The sequence below is a fragment of the Alligator mississippiensis genome, chromosome 5 (genome assembly GCF_030867095.1).
Source record: "Alligator mississippiensis isolate rAllMis1 chromosome 5, rAllMis1, whole genome shotgun sequence".
Taxonomy (NCBI): Eukaryota; Metazoa; Chordata; order Crocodylia; family Alligatoridae; genus Alligator; species Alligator mississippiensis.
In genome coordinates this window covers 49,499,683-49,519,379 of record NC_081828.1, presented here as the reverse complement: position 1 = coordinate 49,519,379, position 19,697 = coordinate 49,499,683, and the positions used below count along the sequence as shown (strand labels likewise).

The 19,697-nt window shown below is 49.3% G+C and overlaps 1 protein-coding gene across 1 annotated transcript in view; it reads right to left on the bottom strand.

Moving 5' to 3' along the window:
* PAPPA2 (pappalysin 2) overlaps positions 1–18,855 on the bottom strand; it is a 188,553-nt gene extending 169,698 nt beyond the window's left edge. The window contains exons 1-2 of the mRNA XM_019500187.2: positions 18,185–18,855; positions 5,286–6,348 (exon numbers count right to left, since the gene is read on the bottom strand). Of these exons, the coding sequence (XP_019355732.2) occupies positions 5,286–6,348; positions 18,185–18,557 (1,436 nt within the window). The 5' untranslated portion in view covers positions 18,558–18,855. The remainder of the gene's footprint in view (positions 1–5,285; positions 6,349–18,184) is intronic.
* Positions 18,856–19,697: the final 842 nt, after the last annotated feature.

Here is a 19,697-nt window from a genome sequence, read left to right as displayed (position 1 = left end):
TCAACACTGAATGCTTAGATCAAGATCTTCAGTTGGCATAAATCAGCTACCACCACCTGTGGAGGACCTGGCCACCTTTGCAATTATGGGATTACAAGACCTTGCATGGATCTAAGTACAGGTCTGCCATTGTCCTGCCTTCTCTCAGTTCAATTTCATTTTTGTTTCAATTCTTCCCTTGGCTGCCACTGTGAAGACCTCTCTTTAAGTTCTACAGGCTCCCCTTTTCTCTTTAACTTTCACTTAATTACAGCTCCTTACATCCAACTCTTTGAGGTCCCAATTGAGCAGAAGTACTCCCTTAAAAAACAGCAGGGCTAACTTCTCTGCTTGTGCACACGCCGGTATTTGGTCACTGACTTCAATGGAACAGCACCAATATGCACCCCTTTGATTTAAGATAGACCTTTTGTCTCAAAGAATCAAAGCACTTGGCTAACTATCCACAAACAATAAGAATCAGCCCAACACACCAGCCACTTCTGCAGGCAGAATGCCATTGGACAGTGCCCAGCAACATGACACAACTACCTGAGAGCAGAAAGCAAATCAAGGGAATTCAGGTTGGCAGAATTATTGTCCTGGCATTTAACCAGGATACCAGGTTTATTTTTCCTGCTGTTGGGAAAATGCCCTGGGATCCTTGAATGACTACAATATCTCATAAGAGTGCAACAAGGATTAATTAATTAATGCTTGAAGAGCACTCTGAAAACATAAAGCCTGAGAGACAGGACATCTGGAAGGTTTCCGTCGCAGGAGGATGTTCTCATGATGAGTGGCTCTAACAGAATTCCAGCGGTATTACTCAAGTGAGCACTATGGGGACAGGTGAACATAAGGAGACAGGCTCTTTTGTCTTCTCCTTGTATTTTCTTAGTCCAGTGAAACAAGAAGCAAGGAGAAGAGTAAGGAAAGCCAAAGGTTAGGAGGGTCTGCTCTCTTTTCCTCTGACCCATCTCCCAGCCATTACCTTTCAGATCCCCGCTTTCCGTTTCTGTCTACCTTATATTTCCACTTGTGATAGGTGCTCTTCAGACAATACATAAAAAAACTGGCTTATGAATTAAACTGAGCTGGGCCAGCACCCATGTGACCCCATGGCCCAGCTGGCAGAGCTGCTTGAGAGGAAGACGGGAGATGAAGTACTTGCCCCTAGAAGCCCTATCTTGAACCTCATCCCATCAGGTCCTGTCTGTTGTGAATCCTACAGTCCTCACTGCATCCACCACTTAGATGGAACTTTCAATCAGGAATGACTGAGACCTGCTCACATCACCCTAACAAGTAGCCAGTGCAACCGAAAACCCCTCCAACAGAGAGCCAGGTCCACACACACTCATTTACACACACATGGGCCAATACAAAGGGAACAATTGACTCCAACTTGATAAGAGGACTAAACAAAACATGGCAGTATTCTCCCCATCCCCATCAGAAAAGTACATTGGACAGGGCAACTGACAGGCTTCCAAGAACAGAAGGTGCGCTGGGCTCAGCTCCTCTCTGATCGCGAGAATACCGAGGAGAATCGGGAAGCAAAGGGCTGCTTTTGTCATGGCTTTGTTTGTTGACTCTGGGAGATTTGTGCAAGTGCCAGTTTCATCTCATCACTCACAAGAGCAGGGTGGCCAAGGTCCCCTGGCCAAGCATTCAAATATCACATCCATCCATCACCATCATTGGCACAATGACGGCAGTGGATCTGCCACTTGGGTGGCACATGCATTAATCCTCTCTTTGCACAGGAGTGTATGCCTTATGATGTGCTCTGAAGCCTGTGTGCTGGGGCTTGGTTTTGAAGGGCCTTGCTTGCTTCACATTTCAACCAACACAATTTTGTCAGAGACTATATGCAGTTCAAGAGTAACTAGAAATGCTGGGTGTGCAAGTAGAGACCCAGTTATACAGAGGAGGAGGAGGCTCACACTTTCTGAAAATTTCTCCCTTTTAACTGTTCTCCAGTTCAGCCTTGCAATACCGAGGCTCCCAAAGTGGCTGGGCACTTTTGAAAACATAGGTTGCTTTGATAAGGCTGCAGGCCTTGGTTCCCCACTGCTTCAAGTCCAGTGAAGTCACTTGCACCCCATTCAAAGAGAGCAGGAAGAGCAGAACAAGGATAATGTTCTACATCCAGGGGTGCAGGACACAAGCCCAGGACACAGCAAGGAAGACTGGGTCCAATGGGTCCCTAAAGGTGTCTCTGCATTCCCTATCACTCTCTCCTTCAGATAAGGCTGCATCTCAGCTCCCAACCAAAGCAGAGGGATAACTCTATTGAAGACAACTTGATAGCTCCCCTTTTCTGGTTGATATGCACCAGGTTTAAAGATTACCTCTGAACAGAACCTAAGTTCAAGCAAACCCCTTTGTTTTCATGAACAGAGAAGAAATGATAGTTCCCCATCAGAAAACAACATATGCTCTTTTCTTTTTAAAAAGTACTCCATCACTACAAGAGGCATCACAAGCTCTTTCAGCACCTGGAGCTGGAAGTGAGAGGCAAGGCCTTGAATTATGCTGACTACTGAAGAGCAGGTTGTGGGAGAGAGAAAAAGAGAGAGTGGGAGGAGGGCTGTGATTGAGGGACAGGCAGCACTGGGGACACCCCACTCAGCAGGGTTCAGGGAAAAGCCTCCCTGGCAGGGAGAACATCACTTTATCTCCCTCCCCCACAAGATACATTGTTGGATATGGGGGCACCTGCCCAGTTCAAATAGCCAGGCAGTGCAGGGCTGTGCCTGCCATGCAAAGATTCAGGGGAGGGAGTCATATCAGCACCCTCTCTTAAGTTGGTGCCCTAAGCTAGTGTCCTGCTCACCCCTTAATAGTGACACTGCTGAGTGCCAACACAGTTGGAGACCAAAAGCAGACATTTATCAGGGAAAGAAGTGTCTCAGAGCACACTGGCAACATGTGGCTTTGGTCAGAACCGCTGGGTGTCTCATCAAGGACAATTCACACAAAGATTTTCACAAGGGGCTCGATTTTGACACACTCACATACTCTGAGTAGTGCCTTACTCTAGGCCTCCTTGTTTCCCCATTTGAAGACAATAAAGCAACTCTGCAGTACCTGATGCTGTTTAACATAGCTCAAGGGATCAGTCTCTAGCCCTTAGCCTGTAAAGCACAGGGCTACTGCAGGTTGTCCAGGGCTGCTCAGCTATCTTGACTGCCTGGTCAACAAGACCTGAAGGTGCAAACAGGCTAGGGGGTGTCTGCATAAAAGCCTCATGCTGATGCCATTGGAGCCTTAGGAATGGATGGAACGGGCAAGAGATGGCTGCTGCATATGCTGCCCTTTACTCTCTGTACCCCTGTCTTCTCCATCTCCCCAATTGCCTCCATACTCTGAAGGCTCCCTCTCCTGGGGGGTTGGGGGCACAAAAGGAAAAGATGGAAACTTGATAAGCCAGAGAAGATGCCCATGGGGAAGGCAACCTAGGGCACTTTCAAGGATTCCTGGCCCCTCCTGCAAGGCTGTTGGGTTCCCACCAGCAAGCATGCTGCTGGCCCCATGCTAGTAAGTAATAATAATAGCAGCAATAATGATTAATGGTGGCTGCTCCATTACTGGCACGACACCAAGTGCCCTGCAGAGACAGCTGGAAAAAGACACCTCTTACAACCAGATTGATGGTGTTGCACTTAGCAGCCAAGCTGCCAAGGAGCTTGGGGAGAGGTTAGTCCAAATATGGGCCCTCTGTATGGATAACTGTGGCCTGTGAGGCTTCTCAGAGAAGTAATGGGCTCAGTGGGAGTCAACCCCACTCAGTTAAAAAGAAGAGATTGGGGGGGGGGGGAAGGGGGTAGAATCTATTTCCTCTCCCCACTCTACACTGCTTGCCTCTGGAAGAAGGTGTAGATGCACAGGACCCAGGTCAAGGCTCCTGGGAAAGGAGTTAGGACCTTGCACAACTTCCAGGAGGGGCCCTGCTTTGACAGGACTTTGGCTTTGTCTCCTGGAGTTCTTAAGGAATAATAAGGCCCTTCCCCTTTAAGCGTGGGATAGGGTATTATGCGAGGATATGGGGTGTCACCATATGTTTTCACATAATGGAATTAGGTCGTGCTATTGCCAGCTTTTCTGCAGAACTTAGAAACTCCAGAGAGTTGAAGTTCCTACTATTCTCTCTTTTCTTTTCTTTTTTTTTAAAAGAAGAAATTAAAAAAATGTGCCAAGGAAATTCCACTCCAAAGACACTTGCGCCGAGAAGATCTGACTGACTGAAGGGGAAAATTATTAAAGATGACTACGGATATTGCTGAAGATGTGTGTATGGAATCCTCCCTCTATCTCCATTGCTCATTTAAACAAAAAGAAAGAGTGATTCATTAGCACAATCTGGCTTTTCCGTGCTGCCCTAGCATTTTGCCTGCCACAATCCAAAGCAGCAAGCAGGCAACAAGTGAACCAGGGGAGCCCTAAATTAGACAAGTTCTCTCCCTGGATGCTCAGTTCTCATCTCTGGTGACCTGGTTACAGGTCTCAGTTACATAGAAAGTGAGATGCATTTTCTAGGTCTTATCAAATGCAGTGGGTGGCAGAGCAGTGCAGGCATCTTGCAATAGCTTCACAGGTCTGAAGCTTGCTTTGAGCGTCTACTGCAGGCTGATCCCAGTCAATCCAGCTGTAAATGGGGACACAGTCATTCAGTTTGGGGAGACAAAACCCTCTGGACATGATGCCAGTCATTTCAATCCCCTGTATGCTGTTGGCTACAGAAACTGTCCCTCTTCGCCATGCTAGCCAAATGGGCCATTTGGTCCAAGTAGACCTTTGACTCTTCTGACTTACTAGATATTTATGCACTATTCACGACAACAACAGGAACAACAAAAAACACCACTGCAAAGTGAGTAAATGGTAATCTTCTCTCAGAACCCAAGCTCAGAACTGGAACAGCAGAAATACTGCAAATCAGGAATAAAGTGCACCAAGATAGATTTGGAGGCTGGGTGAGGATGGAGATGTCTCATGACAGTGGTGGACAAATGGCAGGTCAGGAATCAGATGACTTTGAAGAGCTCCAGCTAAGGACAGGGGCTGCTAAGGGGCAGGACCTGGAAGAACTGTGGGCAACAGGAACCCAGGACTAAACATGAAGGGGCATGGGTGGGCTGGATGCACCCAGAGGTTCACTGACAGAGCTGGGGGGTAGACTGGGAGCCCAAGACTGGAACACCATGGGGTACTGATTTCCAGAGTATGGTTGCACTGGCTTAGTTGTGTGGGAACTTCAAACCTGTGTCTACCCTGGCCACAAACCTCCCCCAGCTTACCGTTCAGGTGAGTCAGGGTCAAAGCAGGTCTTCCTGACATCAGTCACCTGGGGGTCACAGCAATCTCCATCATCAAAGTCATCGAGCATGTTGTTGCACTCCATGTGGCAGATACCATCCCGCCTCTTCCAGGAGAAGCAACGCCCTTGCAGGCGACAGTCACCCCCATCATAGCCAGTCAGAGGGTGCTCACATTCAGGGTCACAGTGGTCATTGCCGATCTTGCTGGGCTCACAGTTGACCAGGACCGTGCGGTGGCGCAATGAAGAGTTGTAGACCTCATGGAGAGTCAGCTGCCAGGTGATGTTGTAACGACTGAAGGCTTCACTCAGGGCCTGGTGCTGACGTGAGATCTGCTCGCGGCTGACGGTGGGTTGAAGCCCACGGTCATCATGGATGTTGACCACGCGGTAACGGACCACCTTCTCACTGCGCAGCGGCCAATGCCTGTTGTAGTGGGAGATCAACTCCACATTGTCACAGACAGTTTGCCCACATTCAGGGGGTGCTAGTGGAAAGAGAACATCAGGTTCCGGCATCGGGAGGTTCTCAAGCAGAGGGTAAACCTCATCTTTGAATGTTACCCACTGCTCCTCCAGGCGGGCAAAGCTAGTGCTGAGCACCAAGGCAGCATCCCCACCCTCAGCCACCTGTAAGAAGCCACGCTGAAGCCTGTCCTGGGGCAGGGCTATGTTCCAGAGAGCCAGGGACATGAGGTGCCCACGGAAGTTATGCCCATCCTCAGAAGTGTCCCCTCCCAGAATCAAGGTGCGGCAGGAGGCCATGAAGGCACTGTGCAAGGCACCTGCTTGCTGGTCATTTCTGCCCACCCGCACCCCATCCAGGTACAGAGTCATCCACTGCCCATCATATGTAGCAGCCACATGGGTCCAGGTATTTGGTCGATATCGATGGTACCCAGAAACTACAGTGGCTCTCTTCATCCGGTCTGTCCTGAGAGAGAAAAAGAAGCGGGCATCTTTCTTCCCTAGGTGCTGCCATAAGTGAATTCCCAGGGCCCAGCCCTTGTTGCTGACTGCATGGGAGCAATTGTCAAACACACCTGCAGGATGGTAGGAGAGAGGAAACCTTGTAAGATAAATCACACAGAAGTGAGGAATGCCAGGATACATAACACAAAGGCAGCTGAGGGAAAACAGTGGACTTGGCCCCACTCCCCCTGCATTGGAAACAGGATCTCAGACAGATTTGCTCTGTTGGGTTAGAAGGGAGGAGAATCTGGTAGAGCACAGCCACCCCCTTACCCTGGTCCCATGATGGAGTTAGAACCCTGGAGAGCAGTTGTAGTAGAGGAGCTCCGGGAGAATGCAGGAGGCAGGGTATAGAGATGACATTGCCCCCACCACAGTCCACGCGGGTGGGCTTCTCCCTGCTCACAGAAACCAAGGGGAACACTAGGAGGATGAGTGAGATTAAATCAGTGGCATCTCCTCTTATACCCTCATTCTACTGCTGAGCAAAATGATGCTCTGACACTGCTATGTGATCAAGGGGACTCCATGCTCTAGTGCCTATCATGATGTTGTAGCCTTTCCATGATGTTGCTCATTGCTCTCCAGAGATTTCCCACCACCCCATCTCAATCCAGCTTTTAAACACAGCTGGCCTCTCCTTTCCAATGCCAGTCCTGCTTTCCCCTCTTGCCCCAGCATCTTCAGGCACTAGGGCATGACCCAGGTTCTTGGCAAGTGTTGGCAAGAGCTGAACATTACATTCTCTTGGAAGATAACTAAATGGCTCTCGGCACTACCACAAGGAAGCTTCCACATCTGGCACAACATCTGGTGTTGTCACAGAACTGGTGCCTGGAATCTCACACTGCCAGTGCCATAGTTCTTACTGGCAGAGACTACTGCTCTGAGCCTCACACTGCTCCAGATGGAGCTGTGACTCGCAAGGCACTTCCTTGGTAAAGCTGCCCAGCTGGAACTCAAGCAAAAGGCACCAGTCTAAGAAAGCTTTGAATTACCTTGAAATTCTCTGTAAGATATACCAAGGGAACCCCATGCAACTTGGTCTGCTGGGGAACTTTCCACTGATGAAGTCCTCGGGCACTATCAGGCCACTGCTCTGAGCTAGCCAACCCACAAAGCCCCGCTGCCTTTCAGGGGAACGAAGAGCTATTTAAAGTGGCAGCATGGGCCAGGAAAGCAACACCAGAAGCAATAACTCAAAACACATGTCATCTGTTTTTATGTTTTGGGGAGGGGAAAGGAGGGGAAGTTTTGGCCAGGTTAAACACACAAGCGTAAATTAACCTGATCCAAGTCCAGACAACGAACCTCTGGGTGTTCTGCCTGGGGCCACTGCCATCTGCAGAAGCAATTAGCATGGCCTTCCCCAAGCAGGTGGAGGAACAGAGAGAGAAGCAAGGAAATGGACAGAATAATGGAGTGAGGGAAAAGTAAATGAAAGGAGGAAAAACAAATGGAAGGTGTGAGAGGAGAGGGAGAAAATCTGAGGCGAATGGAGGTGGTCTTGAGGCAGTCTCTGTACGGCATTCCTCTGGGATGGGATTAGATGCTAAGCTTTTTATCTGTGGGCCAAAGCTTTTAAGAATCAGAATGCAGCAGCCCAAAGCAAAAGAGACTCCTCCGGGAATCATTTCCCCAACAGCGTCCAGGCAGATTTACGGCTTTCCTTTATGCTCCAGTTTTCTTTTCAGTCATGCATTCAGCACAGACAAGCGAGGGTCAGAAAGGGAGCAAAAACTGGAGGGACTCAGTCCCTTCTTGCAAGAGCAGGTGTAATGCAAGCTACCCGCACTCTACAGCTATACAGTCTGAAAGTCTCCCTGCTTTCTCCCAGGTGTAACTTAATAGTAGTGGGTTTTCACCATGGATGGATTTGGCCTCGGGTTCCTTTGCACCTGCTGTGCAGATTGAATAAAATTATGGAAAAAATGTCTTTCAGTGAAGCTCACAGGCATGACTCCTAAATGTCAATGTCACATTAGAAATCAGACTTCAGCTCCTAAGGCACTTAGGCTACAGACTCATATGAATACAGGGCTTAAACCTGGAGCCATGCACATTAAAACATGAGGAATGAGCAGGTGTTTATAGGCAAGCATCTTGAAAGTCTGGCAAATATAGCCCTGATTCATCCAGGGGTAAATCTGTCACTGTTGGGCCGGGCATCAGTCATTATAAGGGACTGAATCATATGTTTGCAGCTATTTTAAATCAGGACAGCTTGACATGTTCTGTGGGTCATCCTGCTCAGGAAACTGAAACTTTATAGGGCTGCCAATTGCTACAGTATCGAGCACTAAACTAATTAGAGCTATTCTGAAATGTCCCGGGTTTATATGGAAACCAGAGTGTCCACCTTGCCTTCTGCAACAATTTAGCGAAACAACCTGATGATTACACCTTCTGTTAAAGGAGGGCCACTTTTGCTTGTAAACAAATTTGGCATTTTTTTTTTTTTACAGAGTTTGCTGACATTTGGGAGCCTGATGTGAGTCACCTTGAAGGTACCCAATTTTCAGAGAGGAGGAGCTCAGCACTTTAAAGTGTCTCTGTCCGAGCACCCAAATTGCTAAGTAGTTTTTAAAAATCTTGGGAATTCTTGGTGTAAGAATGTCCCCCCCGCCCCGCACCTTCAGCTCAAGATGACAAAATGGAATTCAAACCATCTTGAAAATCCAGTGTGTAGGCTGAGATGGGGGTCCTCTGAACCAAGCCTTGGGATCCCGCCTTGAAGAGAGACTTCATGATAAACTCTTCAACAACAACACCTCCTTCCCTGCAGCTCCCAGCCCCTTGCCCTCTCACTCACCACCAAAATAAATCACTTCCAGATGTGAAAGCTCCCCCAAGTAGACAGAGCCAGACAGCAGGCACTGCAGTGTTATACACATGCATAGCACACATAGCTTTTTCTTTTGCTTGAGGAACTCCAAAGAGATCCTAAGCCTCAGTCCCCATCTAAGCCCCCAGCTTGGCCTGACTTCCTCATCTCATTCTCTATCATGGGATCTCTGCCTGTTTTTGAGGCCTTGTCTGCATGCAGATGTTGCATTGAATTAACTTAAATAGATTAAACAGATGTACAACAGGGCAACCCCCAGCGTGGACAAAACAAAACTGATGCAAACCAGGTTTGCACCTGTAACTTAACGTTTAATTGGCTGGGATTGGAAGGTGCAAACTAAACCAATACACACTAAATTTAAGAGCGCCTCCACTGGCATGCCTAAATTGGCTTGCAGACCAGAACTGAGACTTGAAATATAATTTGTGTAAGCTTCTCCACACACAGTTTCACCAACACCCCTCCAGGCCTGCCTTTCTGTCTATTCCATATACACTCTGCCTATCATCATGGTACCTAAGCAGCTGGTGCACGAATTAAACAGCACCCCCTGCCATCCCAATCCTGTATTTATTCCCTGTTGCATATCCAGAGTGCCCACCACTGTGATCTCTAGGCACTATGCACACAAATTAAGCAGCCATAATTATCTGGAAAGCTCATAGTTTCCATTCCTCTACTGGCGTCACTGCTTTCTTCTGGCATATTTGTTTCCCAGGAAAATTGTAGCTGCCCGTTCTATGGTCATCACTATTTCAAGGAGGCCTGGGCAGAGATGAGCGGAAGCAGGAGTAGCAGCTACTCATCATGAGCCTTTGGAATCTGTCCAAGGGAAATGTGCAGAAACAGGTTAATGTGACCCCACTCATTCCTGCCAGGTCTCATAAACAAACCAGCCTCCTGGCCATCTATGCCAGACACTGCTAATATTTTGTAACAAGTTAAGTTAAACTTCATTGAAACTGGGGTGGTTGCCACCATCCTCTTCTCATATGCTTACAGTAAGAAGTCATTAAGCTACTTTATGTAACTAGGCAACTTTAACAAGAGGCAGCTCCATCCCCAACACAGGCACATGCCACTGCTCTAAACAAAGGGTGGAGAGGAAAAAGTATGTCTGTGAAAGAGACAGAAAGAGCAGAAAAGTCAAGACGGGAAGCAGCAAGGAAGTATCTGACAGGCCCAGAAACATCATGAAACGTAGGTTTGAAATGAAGTTGAGATTCTGGGCTGAGTGCTGGATAAAAGAGGTTTGGAGCCACAGGCAAAGAAAGTTCTCCTGTTATTTGATTCCTGTTCTGTTCAGGGAAATGGGACTTTGCATACAAGTCTGATGGCATCAGAGATAAAGCCACCAAATGTCCTGGTTTGGCCAGGCAAGGCCAGCTCAACCAACACCATGCTGCCATTCTGATGGAATTTTTAAAACTGGGATTTTGTCTCAGTTTAGAAATGTTGGTCCTAGGAAAACATGTCATCACCTCAGTATCATGCCAGGCAGCACTGTAGTGAAAGGAGCAGGAGCATCTCTGGATATGCCATCTCTTAAATTAGGGGATGGGTGGCAAAGCTTATTGGCAAATACATAATGCTGCAATAAGACAGCGATACTAAGGGAGCCAAACCACATCCAGATCAGGTGGGCTCCTGAACAAGGAGTAGCATATCCATCTTAGTGCAGCACTGGTGTGATACTGTTCCAACTCAGGCTGACATTGTTTTAGTAGCTTTAATCAAATTATGCCTGTCTCTGTGATTAATTTTTCCTCTCAACGTGTCACAGGGCCAAAAATGTTACTAATCACTCAGATTTAAAAAGGGGGTTGGGGAGCTGGCAAGGGAACAATACTGATATCATGTCTGGGATGTGACTGTCAAAGAGAGACACTGCAAGCTGACATTCCTGTTGACCCAAGCTGGAGAAATGAGGGAGGTGCTCACAGCCCACAGAATATTAAATATGCTCTAAAACAAGAGTTGGAGCCTTTGCAGAAGGATTTTAGGTGGCATTTGAAAGTTTCCCTAAACAGGTTGAAATGAGGACTTGCAGGTGGAGATGAAATCCATGTTGGAACAGAGTGCCCAGACAGACTGGAAAACCTGGCCACAACATTCCCAGTTTGGGACAGTAAGTCATACCAACCTGATTGCCGGGGACCAGAAAGCTTTCCATGAAACAGGGAAGGCTAGGAATGCTTTTGCTAAATTGGAACTTGCTAAAAAAGGTGAGCTGCAGGATAAGACTCAAGCTGAGAAACTGCCTTGAGAAGATTAAAGGGTCACAGCCCAAGGTAAAAGTCAGCCGCTTGGATGTGGAACTGGGCCAGTTTAAGGACTTGGCTAAGATATTTACAGTTTCCCATCTTGTTTGTAACCCACCAAGGCTCAGAGGACAAAGGACAAGTTTAACTAATGTAAAACCTACCACCTTTGAGGTATGCTCAATCCAGCATCATGGCTCAAATGAACAAGTAGAAAGATAGACCATAAAGGAGCTTTTCTACCAGCTAGCTTGCACAGCTCAGGTTGGATGGCACTGAAGAACTTTCCTCCAGAAAAGAACATGCATTATCCAGATCAGGTACATGCCCGTGACATGTGGTTTGGAACCAGCCACTAATTAGAGTTGGCTGGCACAGAGGTGAGAGACTAGGGAAAGAAAAGATGCCACACAAGCCAAAAGAGGACTTGTGGAGACTTGTGTTCCAGGCACACTGAGATACCAACAACGACTTCCAGAATAAACTGGCAACAGACCAATTTTTTCATGCTTAGCTGGATGTGGACTTGTAGACTGAGGTCCATAATGGAAAGCCAAGGATATTCTAAGAGAATGTGGGACATCCTGGAAGTAGAATCTCTCCTTGTACCAGAACATGGAGCAGCCACTTGTAAGGAAAGTGTAGTAAGTACTGCTCTGGGTCTCATATACATATGATGGAAGAGGGGAAATCTAATCTAGTTTGTGACATTTTTGAATAATTAGAGTGATGAATTCAATTTGTGGAATAAGGGAAATTGGCAAGGATACAAAAGTTAAAGGAAGCAGTTCAAGTGAATGCTGGTATGTGAAAAAAACTGGGCACAAAAACAAGAATTGTTATAAAGATGTGGCTGGTGAGGACACAGTGCAATATTATTGACAGTCCCTCTCCTAGTTCAGGAAACTTGTGGGACACCAAGCTGAAGAGGCAAAGTTAGACAACACAAAGATCAGTCCCTTGATCCCATGGCAGTTGTTTGGCAGTTAAGTAACAGAAATGGGAGTTTAGCTATTGACTGTGTAATGGGATCTGGGAAATGCCTGGGAAGCGTGGACACTGGCTCACACATAATAGTTATTAGACCAAACATACTAAAAAGGTTAGGGAATAGGGGACTCCAAAAGTGAAACACTTCATGGGTCTCAAATAGACAGTGACTGGGGAAAGTGGACCCATCCAAAAACTAGACCTCTGGAATCTGAGTGTTAAGTCTGGATCATTGAGAGTAGATAAAGGAATAATCTGTTTGTATTTCATTAGGGATAATGACTGAGTAATAAATGCCAAGAAAGGTGTCCTACAAATTCAGTCAGTGGAAATTCCATTTAAAGAAGTGGCCCAGGATTGGAAGGGGGAGTGATTTGTAGGCAATTGGTTTGGAATGAATAAGTAGTCCTACCCTTAGGAACAGAATCTATAACAGCTACATGCTGTGCTAGCTTTCCAGCAAAGGAAAGCTGGGGAGTGACCCAAGGGGAATCTTAGTTACTAAAACTTCTGAGGTTCTAGAGCAGGAACAAATCCCTGATCATTTGTTGAATGCTTCTAACATGCAGCAAAGAGCAAAAAAAAAAAAAAAAAAAAGGGAACCGGGGCTGCACACTGGGAACCAGTGAATCTAGTGAATACTAAAAGGCAGCTACAGAAAGATGAAAGCAAATTCCCAGAGTTTTTGTTGGACTTGTTCTTTTGCAGTACTGTACACTTAAATGAAAAACAGTGGAACACTGCTCTAGAGCAATATTCTGGTTTGAAACCAGGAGCTGTTGTTGAGATGGGTTGGTTTCGCACAAGACTGATTCTAACCCATCAAGGAGCCCCTTCACAACTTACCAGTCTAATAGGCCACTGAGGAAATGTATCAAGGAAGCATAACTGAGCCTCCTACTCATCTCCAAACTTTACCCACAGTTCTAGTTAAGAAAAAGAAGACTGCAGCCACAGGTTGTGTGTGAACTATTCCAAAACAAAATGACATCACTTAGAAAAATTCTTCGCCTACCAAAGATAAGAGGGAAAGAATGGAAATGACACATGGAACAAAGAGACTAACTATCAGTGACAGCAAAGGCCAGAAGATAGACGTGCAGTGCCACTCCCTCACACAGATTACTACCAAAGCATTAAGGGCTAATGATGCAGGAATGACAGGGCTGGAAAGGGAAGGATGGAGGCCTGCATATGGGATGAGTGTATGCAAGGGAGCATCAGAGCAAAGCCAAACTCCATATGTCAGCAAAAAAGGAACAATCTTTGGTGCAACAGAACCAGCTGAGGGAAGAATTATTAACACATAAAGATGCTAAGCTACAGGAAAGGGACCAAAAGTGGTAAACCCATGTGACTGATTAGCAGGTACTAGAAACAAGAAGGGGATCCAGTCCTCCCACCTTCTCCCTAGTACTCCAGGACCACGTGTAGCATCCCCAGTAAATCAGAACCCTGACAAGCCTGAAGGCCACTGCAGGATGTCACTTGTGACATATTCCTTGCCCACCTCTATTGTCATGGGTGAAAAGAAGACTGCACAGACTGAGAACAGGTGCAAGTTCAGCTTGAGCTAAAGCACTTCCAGTGGCAAGGCAATCTCTGTCTAGCAAACACCAGACCACACTGCCATGAACATGCACATGCTTGCAGACACACATATGTGCATGTACATGCAGAGAGCTACCAGCTGTGGAGAGGGATAGAATCAGTGACACAGTGTGAGGGGTGGGAAGCAAGAGTAGTGAGTGACTGACTCAAGCATTGGAGCTGGAGGCTTGTTATAACTTCTAAAGTGAGTGCCAGTGGTCATGAAGAACTCCCCCCTCTCTCTGTAGCAAGTGCCCCACCTCCTTAAAGAATCTGGCTAGTGATTCCATCTAAAACCCAACACCTGCACACCAGATATCCAGGTTCACACAGCTGCACTGTTGATCTATTGGCAGGGCATACCACATGCCCCAACCTCCTGCACACAGGGTGGGAAGGCAGTGCAACCCATTACAAAGCAAGCACATGGCACAATTAACAGCATGTTCCTGTTTCCTTTTGCATGGCTTTTCCTTTTGCTTACCACCCCCTCAGCCCCGGTCTCTTTTCATTCAGGCCTTGCTGCTGCTACTGCAGCAGAGATGTTGCTATTGCTCAGAGAAACAGGGAATTCCTGCTGCTATGGAAAACTCTTGCCAAACTAATGGAAAAAATACATTCCAGCTGCTCTTATTTTAGACTGAGTGGAGTTTCTTTTGGTGGAGGGAATCCTTCTGAGCTAGAGCGGGGCTAAAGGAGAGAGAGAGAGGACAAAAGAAAGGCCCAACAGTCACACTCTGTGTGAGGTGTAGAGATGACAGGAGCAATACTTATGCCCAGAAATATCATTTATCTGCAAAACCATGAACTTGCAAACTGTTTCACTGCAGTTCCTGACCCTACACATATCACACACCAGCCCCTAGTCTTGGCATATTTAAACATTCACACAGGCATATAAACCTGTAAACTATTTATTTGTAGTTCCTGACATCAGGTCTGATCAACACATGTGTGATTTCATATTATGTATATTTAATTTGTGTATATATGTGCATATATAAGTGTATGTACAGTGCAATCTATTATTGGCATTTTTAAGTGCATGAACTGTGTGAACACACAGGAACTCTTAGACCTCACTGTCTATTTTCTAAATTAATTGTACTCCACTTTACTGCATAACTGGTGAAAATGCCTAGGAACTGTTAATTCTGAGGCTTCTAAAACACACTTGAAGGGACCAGATACATTTCCATGTCCATTTCCAGGCTGTTGTTGGAGCCCTCTGAAAAATAAGGTATGATGCCTTAATGAGGTGGGAAAAGCCTAGAGCAGGCAGATCCTGTAGCTAAGAAGCATTGTTTACACTGAATTTGGATAAGTGCATAGCCTTCCATCAGTTCTGAGGCTTTTCTCTTGGAGTACACTGTACGTACATACCAGACCTCAGTCTTGATGGCTGGCTGTATTTATATCACACCTGACCCAAGCCTTCATTCGTGTTTCTACATCAAACCAGATACCCATCATGGGCAACTCAACCAACCTACCATCAGACATGTGACTCATTTCTAAAGCCAGTCAGGTCACACCTTCCAAACAGCATGCAGACCCTTCTGTCCTATTTTTCTTCCACAAGATGAACTCCACATCCACAGCAGATTTTGGCCTCAGCTAGAGATTGGCAATGTTTTCCAGCAGAGGGCCAGAATGACTCATCTTTGGTCTGAGGAGGGTGGGTGCTAGCACCTGTCTACCTCTTTTTCCTACCACTAGCAGAGCCAGAGCTCTCCCTCTGCTGAAGCCCCAGTGCCCGATGGCAGCCTGGCGCAGGCAGAGCCCCCAGATGCCAAAGGTCATAGAAGTCAAGGTTCCACGGGCTGAATCCAAAGGTCCACAGGCAGTAGGTTATTGACTCCTGGCCTAAGCTGTCAGTCCCTGCTGGGACTTCCTTGGCCCATACCAAAGAAACCTCCAGCTTTGGTTCCCACAAGTGTCTGCATCACAAAAGCTGCCAACATGTCAGACACCCTTGTTGGCAACCTTAGCAGAGAGGCTGAGGACCGCAGGGCTGCGAGCCAGTTTTCCCCATGTTGCTAGGAGGGGTGACTCCAAATCAGGCTGTGGCTTCAGGCATGAGAGAAGCTGGCCCAGATGTTGCTCTCAGTGCTCATCCCACTCTGTCTAATAAATAGAGACTTTATATATCCATGGAAGTCAAGGCAACACCTTTCATTGGTACAAACTTCAACGACATAAGTGGAAAGCTTCTTGGAAACGCTCAGCCTGCAAACCCCTTCACTTCTCTTCCTTTGCTGTAGTCAGCTGGCAAGGAGATGGCTAGCGGGAAAGTCTCCCCCAGCACAGGTACAGAGTGAGGATCTCCCATTGGAATCCCCATCTGTAGGATTCCTTTTTTCCTGCTACAGAAAGACCAGGCTGGGTCCCTTTGTGTGCAGCAATAGTGCCACCCAGTGGTCACTAGCCACGGATTCCCTCTGGCCAGGCCTCCCATGGGGTTCATTGGACAAACACCAGGAGGAACTTTGCCGCTGTGCTCTGTTGAAGGGGACTACATGAGGGATCCTGCCAAATGAGGCTGGGAATGTGGGAAAGCAGCAGTGGTTAACTCAAGTGGGAAAGAATGGGAAAAGCCCCCTGGCCTACAGAAGAAAGGAATGCAGCAGGGTTTTTTTAAAGGAGCCCTATTCGCTCAGGACATGCCCCAAAAGAAGCCTTTCAACTGCTCGCTTTACTTTGCCCAGAACCAGCTGATGAAAGGAAACATAAAAACTAGATAATAGTCCAAGCTAAAGAGTTTGGAATGGATCCAGATTTGGATCTGAACTTCCCCAGCACTGTGTGATGTTTGGGCTTGGAAAGGAGGGGTTGTTTCAGGCCCATCTCTCATGAAAACAGGCAGTATTTCATTAAAGGGATCCCACAGAGATGGCATGGTAACTGGTTAGATTAACTCCAGGTGTCATGGCCACAGCTGCCACCTGCCACAGCTCATACAGCTGGAAATTAGATGAGGTTTGATTCCTGTATGTGCATACTATTCTTCATATATTCCTAAATGGCAATATTTTTACTGTAATGATGATGGCTATAAGAGCAGAGGAGTGCAGGGGAGAGGTCAGTTTGCTCTAAGCTTAATAGACAGACCAACTAGCTTGTATACAGTAAGAACTGATCCATATCTTCACCCAAATCTGTTTAATAATTCAAAATGTTTGATTAACCCTTCCCACCACTCTTTTGCCATTCAAAATGCATCCCTCCTCTCCTGCACCCTCCTTCTCCCCACTCCTGCCAGGTCTGGGATTTCCAAAAGATCAGGATGGACATTACCCTCAAAGTGTTTCTGGCCCAGCTGGTACAGAAAAGTCACCAAACCTCACAAGAGGGAGACTTTTCCTAACAGGTCTCCGAAGCCACAAGGTGTGCAGAGTTTTTGGAAGATTCAGAGAAGTGCCCAAATCTTCCAGCATTTCTCTGAATTGCAAACCTTCTGGGGGTGGATCCCTTAATTCAGAGTAGGAACAGAGCACATATGCCCAAGGGGCAAGTTCAGTGTAACTCCCCAAAGGGGAAGATCAATACTTCTGTTTAAAGGCAATACAGTAGCCCATTGGCATCTGCCTGGCCTTTCATCCATAGAGGCCATCAGCCCTGGCACGGTTCCTATTGCCTGGCAGCCCTGGTGGCAGGTCAGACCATTCTCCAGGATGCAGTGGCCAAGGGGTGCCTACAGGAAGCTCTCGGACCCTGCAGAATTACCTCGGGGAACTGCATGTCCACGTCCCATGAGGAGCAGGCTCCAGCCCCCACAGCTCCGCAACTTGTGCACTCACTTCCACCAGTCCAAACAGATCTTATGTGCTGCCGACTGAGAACGGCCAGCCCCTCACCATGCCTCGCACTGGGGCAAATGCCAGCACAAGGTGCCCCACCATGCCACTTTGACCCAGCTCCAGTCCTTGAAAGGCCAAGCAGCAAGGCGCTTCCCAGGGGCCACAGAGCTCTGCTCCTTGGCTTTCCGGGTGGGGCTGAATGGATGCGACTTCACTAGTGACAGGTGCTGCCTCTCCCTCAGCTACATCCTCCCCGCCGGCCATCTGCCGCTCCCAAATGTCCCCGCTGAGTTGCGAATAGGGGAAGGGTTAGAGGTCGGGGTGAGTTGGGGAAGGGGTCAGGGAGTGGGCTCCAGGGACTAGCTGGCTCGTGGGGGCGTCCCCTTGGCGGCAGGGCCCCCCCTGCCCCAGCGCTTACCTGCGAGCACAGCCGGGTTGCTCTGCCCGCCCTCCGGCTTGGCCCACACCTCCACGGTGAAGCGGTGACGAGGCACCTCGGCCAGGACGTGGGGCCGCGCCAGCAGCTGGTCCCGGCTGCCGGAGAAGTGCAGGGCGGCCAGCGGCCCCCCCGGCTGCCGGGCCCGGGCGCGGCGGCGAGCGGCGTCAGGCTCTTCCCACGTGTCCTCGGCGCCCCGCGCCCGCCGGCCCCGCGCCCGCGCCCGCCCCGGCGAGAGCCAGGGGGCGGCCCGCAGCCAGCAGCGCTCGCCCTGCAGGGCCGTGCCCGGGGCGGCCCCCGCCGCGCTCAGGGCCCCCGCGGCCAGCAGCAGCACCAGCGCCCCGGGGCCCCGCATGCTCCCGACGGCCGCGCTCGCCGCTGCTCAGGGCGGGGTGGCTGGCGGGGAGCGCAGGGGCATGCTGCCCAGGGGCCGCTTCAGAGCCCGCCTCTCCGCATCGCGCCCCGGGGTCGGGGCGGGGGAGCCCCGCTCGGCCTCCAGCCGGGCTCGCGGGCCGCCCGGCTGCCGGGGGTCAAGCCCGGCCCCGCGCGGCCATCGCCGGGCTGCGCTTCCACGTGCCAGGCTCTTCGCCGCCGCTCAGGTGATGCGCTCGGCGCCCGCTGCTCAGGCCGGGAGGTGCCTGGGGAGGGGAGAGAAGAGGGGGAGGGATGAGCCGCGCGGGTGGTGCGGGGGCCGCCGCTCCCGGCCTGTTTGTTTTATTTAAAAAAAAAAAAAAAAAAAAAAAAAAGGAGGATGCTCGCTGCCGGTGTCCAATCTCACAGAGGCCGCGCATCACCCCACCCCCCCGCGCCTCCTCCCTCCTCCCTCCCGCAGCACCCCCTCGCATGGGCACGGGGTCCCGCCAGCCTGCTCTGCCCCCCGCCCCCGAGCCAGCGCCGGGAGCAGCAGGGCTTCCTTCCCGCTGCCGCCCGGCACTAGCAGGCAAATCAGCAAAGGCATTTATTTGGGCTACCGAGGGTCCCCCGCTTTCTTTCCCTCGGGAAAGCCAAAGGGCCCCGGAGCCGCGTATAAGGGGGCACCTGGGGGGAGGCGCGATCATGGTTGTGAGGGATTGATCGCCACCAGCTCAGCGCCAGGCAGCGTGATTCCCAGCTCGCACTGGAGCCGCTACGGCACCAGCCGCGGTGCCCCCGCGAACAAAGAGCCGGAGCGAGCCCGGGGCACAAGCAGCGCCGGGCGGGGGTCCCGCAGGGCCGGCGGCGGAGCTCTTCTCGCCCGCGCCCCGCTGCGTGGTCACCGAGCGCTACAGGTAGCATCGCGGAGCAACCCGCTCCCTTTCCCCAGCCCCTCCGGAGCGGCTGCCTCCCGGAGAGCGGCTACTTTAACATCCCGCTCCTTGGTTCATCTGGGTGGGGGGGATTTTCTTTAACTTTGACTAGAAACGCGCTCCCCGCCCGAAGGAAAACACCTTGTTCAGTGGAGGAGGGGTCTCCAGAATAGCCTTAACATTTGCTCCCCCGAGTGTGGCAGGCACCA